Genomic DNA, 8627 nt, shown 5'->3' with positions numbered 1-8627 from the left:
AGACCTTGTTATTTTTTAATGGCCTCCAATGTTGATTGTATAGCTATTTGCTCATGTAACCCACCACCATTTAGCACTTGATTATAGTTTAAGGCCTACATCTAATGTAAGCATTTGTGCTTTATTCCAAAGGTAAGGATGGCCACTCGATAGATTTTGTCTTGTTATACTTTAATGCCCCTTTCATTAATCATAAAAGGGGCTATCATCTATGCCCTACATGTAGAGAGAGAGAGAGAGAGAGAGAGAGAGAGAGAGGGACCAACAAAGCATCCAGAGCCTTTTAGGCCCGTGTCACACATGGACGCCCAGACAATGGGCAAAAAATGGTGTCCGGGAGTTCACTGTGTCACATATGGATGGACGTTAGGTATTATTTAATAGAACTCCACGCTCCATTAACGGATTGTTTCAGCCCAGTTGTAAAGATACTTGGGTGGGCCAATGACTGACATGTTCAAGTCCCATCATATGATTTGCGGGCTTCTTTTTTTTATGATGTTCGCTGCTCTCGGTTCTTGGGCGACAGTCCCAGCTCAGTACGTTCTCCCGACCGGACGTGTGTAACACAGGCCTTAAAAACCGCACACTTAACACAAAATAGAAAGAGAGAGAAATGTAAGAGGTCCCTCGTACCAAGAGAGAAATCGCACACTTGACACAAAATAGAAAGAGACAGAAATGTAAGAGGTCCCTCGTACCTAGAGAGAAAAAGAGAGAGAGTGCCCTCGCTTAGAATGAGATTACCCTGCAGGCTGCAACTATATCTCCCTAAATGAATCAAAAGAGAATGGGCACACATTACAGTAGCATGTGAGCTGCGCTTGCTCATTCATAAACCCCTCATCACTATGTACTCTGTGTGGGATTATCCACAACATACACGAAGAAGATATCCGTTGAAGGAGAGCTTAGGAGCAACCTAGTTGTTGACATGTCTTATAGGTATTCCGTGGTAAATGACCCAAATTCATATACAAACACTTTTGTTGACGAGGTTGTCCTCTTTTCTTGGAGATCATCATATAGACGGTGTCTCTTATGTGCATCTCAAGGAGCCAAAGTAGTAGTAGTAGTAGAAGAGATAGAGAACGAGAGATCACAGAGGGTGAAGATATCCATTGAAAGGAGAGCTTAGGAGCAACCTAGTTGTTGGCATGTCTTATAGGTATTCCATGGTAAATGACCCAAATTCATATGCAAGCACTTTTGTTGACGAGGTTTTCCTTGGAGATCATCATATAGACGGTGTCTCTTATGTGCAACTCAAGGAGCCAAAGTAGTATATATATATATATAGAGAGAGAGAGAGAGAGAAAGAGAGAGAGATTGATTGCAGAGGGTGCTTGCATGTGTGTGAGAGAGAGAGAGAGAGAGAGAGTGAGTCAAAAAGAGACTAACTTGTATTAAAGCTTTAGTGTTAAAGCATGGTCTCTCCCCGTCCCATTGAGGATGCGTGGGGAAAAGAGGGTGGAGGAAGGCATGTGGAGGGACCGAGGCTATTGAGGATGCGGATGGTTGGGTGGTGGGTTAAGATGTAGGCGAGTAGAGGGCCACAGTAAGTGGTCTGTGGGGTTTTCCTCGATGCTAGTGGTGAGGAGGGGTTGATGACTGATTTCTTATAGGATTTGATGAGGAAATTGATCATTGGGATGGCCAAGGGCCAAGGTCTACACCGGATAAGGGTATCCACGCATCTCACGTACCCCTGGGGAATGTAGACACAGTTTAGGGTGTGTGGGCGGCAGGGAAACACAAGGTAAAAGATGTGTAGAAGGAGTAGGAACAACCACTCTCGGGGAATCTATTGTTGTCCACCACAAGTTCCCCACTTGATAGGCTTTGCTGTGCTTGGAGGGTGTGGAAGAGATTTTAGAGACTTGTGGGCTCAGCGAGGAGGGTAGCAGAGAACTCCTTAGTGTGTGGAAGGAAGCAAAGGATTTTGGTGAGGATGGCGTGGTTGACCATGCGCTCGAAAGTAGTTTGGATTTGGATAGTGACCATGAGGAGACCGATGTCAAACATAGGCCCATGGCTTCCAGTTCTGCAAGTGAAAACATAGTGTGCAGCTTTAGTGTTAAAGACAAAAATTGGGATAGCCCTGTGAATTGATTCTAACTTGATGCCCTGTGGGAGGGTTGTGCTGAAGTGGAAGCAGGGCACTGGTGTAGGGTTGTGGGGTGTTTGCTGGGAGTGGATTCGGGAAGCAAGAGTGTCAGTGGAGGGATGATAGGTGAGATCCCACTCCTGGTCCTCAGCATCATCGCGAGCATCGTCCTCGTCTTTGGAGGAGTAATCCACTTCGTATTCACTTGGGGTCTCCTCTGAGGAGGTGTGTCTCCAGCGACTACAAGGGCCACGCATTGTTGGAGAAGCCCAATCTACTCATCGATGCTCTCCTCCCGTTTGCTGCATTTGGCGGTGCGTGAAGTGTTCCTTGTGCCATGGGTTCAACATTGTGGGTGGGTGGGTTTGTGGGTGGGCGGGCAAAGAGTTGCAGGCTCCCGAGTGTATGTCTCTCTCTCTCGCTCTCCTTTTGTTCAATATGTTGAAAAGCACTACCCCTTCTTTATGACGGCTTTTGAGTTTAGGCCCTAGGAACTTTTCTTTTTGAGCTTTTCATGGTTTTTTTTTGGGGGGGGGCCTTTTGATTGATTTTTTTGGGGGGTCTCAGATGATACGTTTTGTGTGGGTCTTCGTTGTTTTTTAATTCCCAATTTGGGGGTGAGTGTTTTGGTTGTGAGAGAATAGCCGAGTGTATGATGAGGGGCTAAGAGTGAGGCACTAGTAGGGAGAGGTCGATGAGGGCATTGTCAGAGCGGATGAGTAGGGAGGGGTGAGTTGGGAGAGAGGGAGGGGCAGATGAGGTGAGGTGTGGGTAGGGAAAGGGGGAGGGGCGAGTGAGTTGAGGCGCGGGTAGGGAGGGCGTTGGGAGATGGAGAGGGTGAGTGATGTGCGTAGGGACGGGACGGGTAAAGAGCGTTGCGGGCTGGGAGAGAGGTAGGGGAGGGTAGGGAGAACGGGAGGGGTGGTTGAGGTGGGGTTAGGCAAGTAGGGGAGGGTGGCAGGTGAGGGGGGTTAGGAGAGGATGGGGTAGGTGAGGGGGGTTAGGGGAGGATGGGGTAGGTTAGAGCTGTAACATCGTCTCCTTGAAGTCCAACCTCACCTCTTTAGCCTTGTAGGTTTGATTTGGCGATTGTGACCTTGGCTTTAGCAAGAACCTGCCACTTCAAGATTGCTAATAAACCCTTGAAATATTTGTTCTGTAAACTCTTTCACACTTCTTACTTGTGGCTTTTTTCTAAATTGCTTGCTGCTTGACTACCTTTCTCAATTGACTTTTGTGTGCGTTAGCTTGCCTTCTTAGTACCTCTTCTTTTTATGAGGTTCTTAGTCTCTCAATTGATTTTTGTGTGGTTGATTAGGTTTTGTCTAAACAAAATACAATCAAAGATGTAGTGTCTCTCTATTCCATTAATTCACACACAAAACTATATGTATTTACTAAATGTGTTGACACAATCACAAAAAAACTTCGTATATTGATTGAATTTGTTCGCATAAGTACACACAAAACTATCTCTACTTCTCTCTCTCTCTCTCTCTCTCTCTCTCACACACACACACACACACACACACACCCCCTTGTCATAATGTAATTATCACCCACATATGTGCATCCTCTCACAAAAAATATATTGCTATTCGATCTCTCTTTATTTTCCTTGAATTTTTTCAAATAGAACCATAAAGCATGTCGTAAAAATATATCTCTTATTTGGCAGAGAAATATGAGATTTTGCTTTGTTATATATAGCATGTGAAGGTCTTTTCAAATTACGAGTCATTTTTTGGGTAGGCCCTTTTGAAAATGAAGCTTTGTTCAATAGCGTACGAAGGTCTTTTTAGCTTTTGACTAATATTTTGGGTAGGCCTTTTTGAAAATGAAGCTTTGTTCAATAGCGTGCGAAGGTCTTTTCAGCTTTTGACTAATATTTGGGGTAGGTCTTTTCAGCTTTTGACTAATATTTTTGGGTAGACCTTTTCAAATTTCGAGTCATTTTTTGGGTAGGCCCTTTTGAAAATGAAGCTTTGTTCAATAGCGTGCGAAGGTCTTTTCAGCTTTTGACTAATATTTTGGGTAGGGCTTTTTGAAAATGAAGTTTTTGTGTTCAATAGACTAACCAAACAAAGAGATATGATTCACACTATTTGGGAAAAATTATATTCTTAACTATCCACCATTCCTATTGATACATCTCCTAACCAAAAATTTGGGAATATCTACAAGACTATCCTGCCATTTTTATGTAGTTTTATGCTGAGATTTTTCCTTTTCCCACCAACCTCAATCGGTAGTTTTGCATTTCTAACCAACATATTTCCCAAACACTCAATGTGACGCATCACCTTTGCTTTTCTCGATTGCAAGGGTGTGGGATTTGAACCTTGTAGCCCCTCAACACTAAATCACACAGGGGTGGCGAAATCCCTAGTGATGGGACCAATGGTTAGGAATGCAGGCACATGGATCGAGCTCATCACTCACGGCTATTGAATTTCTTGGTTGGCCGAGGTCACAATTTGAAAGTTAGGGTCCTCGGTGATCTTATCGGAAAAATGGGGGTAGAGGTCAGGCTAAGTTTATAAATTGTGAACTTGGCTCCTTGGGATCGCGAATGGTACGTGGGGGGCTAGACGATAAAGGTCATCTGATTGGCCTGGCGGTGGTAGCCAAATGATGTCTACTGTCCAGGCTGCTGTGAAGTGGAAATGGCGACCTCCACGCACAGAAATCTTGGCCTCCTCTCTGCTCATCTCCCAGCGCTTGCAGCTTGCTCTTGCTCCCAATTCGCTCCTCCTTTTGCACCGTAGTCAATGGCGATGCCTGGCAAGCTCTTATTCTTTAGTCCTGCGAGCTTTGATCTGGTTGCTGGAGTATGGTTGCTCCCCTTTGGGGCCATCAGAGGAGGAGAACATGTGCGACAAGCTTGCTCAACCCTTGCATGCATTTCATCTGGCTGTGCAAGAAATAGAGACATGTATACAGGAGTCCCTCCCAAGCAGCTCCAGCTCCACGCATTCATGGTTGGTGGAGAAGGCACTTAAGCAAGGTATGAGCACGGATGTAGTGGACGTCCATCTTCATCGCCTTCTGTGGACATTTTCTGTTGTGTGTGAGCAAATCTCAAGGTCTGGTCCAATTGATAGCATGGAATTCTGTATATCACAACTAACAAGAAAGCTCTGTGAAATATGGGCATTTGTGGATGCACATGATGACTTCTGCGTGGCTCAAAGCCTCTTGAACAAAATCAAGGGCGAGGAGGAAGGAGAAACTTGCCAGCTTGCCGATTTTGTTCTGCAAAAGCTATCTTGTGTTGAGAATTTGAGCCACATAACACATGGTGATGCTTTGCCCCCCTTTTTATGGGTAGATCCAGAGGGCTTGCAGAGAAATCCAGAGATCCTTGGTCTGGGTGGTTATGGCAAAGTACACGAGGCTCTCTGGTTAGGGGGTCGTTTTGCTGTAAAAGACTTCTTTTATATAGACGACAATAAGATGTTTGGGAGGGAGGCAGCCATTCAAGCCCAACTGCGTCACCCCAATGTGATACCACTTGTCTGTTGCACAAAGAGCCCCTCTTTGTGCAAGTGTAGTCTTGTGATGGAGCTCATGAAACAAGACCTTCGGGTCCTCATGATGCAGAGAATGGGGGCTGGAATGGATCCACCCTTTCCTCTCTTACTTGCAGTGGACCTCATGTTGCAGATTGCCGAAGGGATGGAGTACTTGCATAGTGAGAGCCTTCGCATCATACACCGGGACCTCAAGTCCTCCAACATATTGGTGAGCTTTTCAAGCAGGGCTGGGGTCGGTAGCTCGTATGCAAATGATGTGAGCCCTCTTGTGCATCTCAAAGTGGCTGACTTTGGAATGTCCAAAGCTAAGTATGCGAGCTCAAGATACACCACAAGACAAATAGGTGCAACGCCATGGAGAGCTCCAGAGGTATTTGAGGCCAACCCTGAGGATGAGGTGGAGGGTGGTAACCCTAATGCAAAATACACAAACAAGGCAGATGTTTATAGCTTTGCCTTGGTTTGCTATGAGATCTTGACCGGAAAGTCCCCCTTTGAGGAGAGCACTCAAATCCGGAGGAGGGTGCTGGCAGGGGAAAGGCCAAGTCTGCCTTCTTATTGTCCCTCAGCTTTATCAAGTTACATCAAAACATGCTGGCATGCAGAACCAGCTCAGAGGCCAACCTTCACCCAGATCTGCAGAATGCTTCGCTACTTCAAAGCTTGCATTCTTCTTCAGGATCATCACGATCACAATCCAACACATCATAATTGGTTGTTGCACCCTGTCTCCTCTGCCATGTGTGCTCGCTTCGATGATATGCTACAAAGTCTAGTGCAGCAGTTAGGTGCTGATCCTCGACCGCAGCCTGTAATGATCATTCCTTTGGAGATGTATTGCTGCAGACTAGTATTTCAAAAAAGAGACGACAACGAAGCCAACAGCAGCCCATATGTGCAAAGCTCTTTTCATGCCCTCACTGATGAGACTGCTGTTGGATTACGAAGCCTGGATCAGATCTCATTGGAAAACCAGAGGAGTGGTGTTGCGCTTGCAGAATCAAGGCGGATTTCCAAGGGCTACTTCACTGGTATCTTTGGGTGGCTAAAGAGACTCTCCTGCTTGAAGGGCACACAAAATGACACTTCAGTTGACACACAACATGCAGCCAATTCAGGTGACAAACTTCCTTGCTTTGAAACTTACGCACATTGGGTATTTTGGACCACTGCTATGGCTTCCTTGCATGTCTATAGTTTTTTTCACCTACTACGTTCTAACTTGGCAAGCAGAGTTTCGAGATGCACTCGGTCTGATGGGGAGCTTCACTTATGCGGAGGTGCGTGCGGCAACCAACAACTTCTCCTCTTCCTCTGTGATTGGACGTGGTAGGACAGGGCAAGTCTACCGTGGAATGCTGGTTGATGGACGAAGAATAGCAGTGAAACAAGCTTATTCTCGTCAAGGATCTGGTCTGTATGGCGCTCGGTTTCTCACCCAAGAACTCAGGATTGCAAGCCAGCTTCGGCATCGGAATATAGTACGTCTTTTTGGATGGTGTCAACATCAGGGAGACTTGCTTCTTGTGTATGAGTACATGCCGAATGGTGACCTGGGAAAGCACATCTTTCAACAAGGTGGGAGTGTTGTCGAGTGGAAGCTAAGGTACAAGGTTGTGTCTCAGCTGGCAGCAGCACTCAAACATCTTCATCAAGACTCTGGGTACATGCAGATTGTGCACCGAGATGTTAAGACATCCAATATCTTGCTCGATTCCGAGTGGAATGCGCGCTTAGGAGCCTGGAGCATTGCATTGTTGCTAGAAGAGGGTCATTCCTCTTCTCACTCATTGGCAGGCACGCCGGATTTTCTTGCGCCTGAGACTTGGATGGAAGGCATTGTGTCCCCTGCAACAGATATTTTTTCCTTTGGGGTCACGGTCTTAGAAATTGTGACTGGCAGAAGAGCAAAGCAGTATTCTGAGCATTTAAGTGTTTGGCTGATTGATGAGTGGGTGTGGGATTTGTACCAGCAAGGAGACGTGATGCAAGCTTCGGATATCCGGCTTGGAGGAAGTTTTGATGAAGTGGAGATGGAACGATTGCTGCTGCTGGGTCTAGCGTGCACGAATGCGGACCCACAAGCGCGCCCCGGCATTGACGAGGTGCTAAGGATACTCTCTGCAGTGTCTCAGCCGCCGCCTCCACAAGCCCGCCCTAATTATCACCCAATCCATAGAAATGGCCCATTCTCATCAATAGATTCTACGGTCACCCTGTCGAGCTCATCTCCTCCTCCAAGAACGTTATCCATGCAGTCTCATTCGACCTCTGTGTCTGGGATGGACTCACCCAGTTCTCCTATCATCAATGGAAGATGATGCAACATTGGGGTCTCTTCCGATTCAAAGAGGCGCATTACAAAGGTAGCACCCAGTCCCTAAAGGTGTTTGAATGTTATCTACAATGCCTTATGGTGCTTATGAACACAAGTTGTCTTAACTGCAGTTCACTTATGGTTCTTGTGATGTTGTAGCTTGGGAAATGGGGACTTGGGATGTTCAGAGTGGCTTGGGAGATATAGACTATCTTGTACTTTATTCAGAGTGGGACTTGGGATGTTCAGAGTGGCTTGGGAGATATAGACTATCTTGTACTTTATTAGCATATCATTTTTAATAATCTCATTTGGATTGTAAGCAATCGTAAACTTCTTAGAAAGTTCTGCAAAGAGACTCGCAAGATTGTAACATTAAGCATTTATAGCATGGAAGGTCTAGTATGAAGATTTTATGCTCTTCACCTAGATCTAGAACGTAAGAAGATTATAGTTAAGCGTTCCATATGCTCTAATTTATGTTCTAATTTATTTAATTTGTTTAGTGTTATATCTTAAATGTTTAATAAGCCTAATTCTCATGATGATCCACAATTTTAATATCAAGGGTTTGCACGATGTCTCTAAAAATGCCAGTCTTTAAAGTTCTGTTCTTATCCATGTACTCGAGCAAATGCCACACTCTTCTCTATGGTGGCATCAAAGG

The 8627-nt window shown here is 45.5% G+C and overlaps 1 protein-coding gene across 1 annotated transcript; it reads left to right on the top strand.

Moving 5' to 3' along the window:
• Positions 1-4705: 4705 nt before the first annotated feature.
• LOC147615441 (uncharacterized) lies at positions 4706-8286 on the top strand. The gene is made up of 2 exons (XM_086779556.1): positions 4706-6761; positions 6877-8286. Exons 1-2 carry the CDS (start codon positions 4739-4741, stop codon positions 7962-7964), a joined length of 3111 nt encoding a protein of 1036 aa, XP_086635682.1. The 5' UTR covers positions 4706-4738; the 3' UTR covers positions 7965-8286.
• Positions 8287-8627: the final 341 nt, after the last annotated feature.

This window comes from Cibotium barometz, chromosome 40, assembly GCF_041138505.1.
Source record: "Cibotium barometz isolate CiBa-2024 chromosome 40, ASM4113850v1, whole genome shotgun sequence".
In the NCBI taxonomy this organism is placed as follows: domain Eukaryota; kingdom Viridiplantae; phylum Streptophyta; class Polypodiopsida; order Cyatheales; family Cibotiaceae; genus Cibotium; species Cibotium barometz.
The sequence above is the reverse complement of the archived record's forward strand: the minus strand, read 5'-3'. Positions and strand labels throughout refer to the sequence as shown.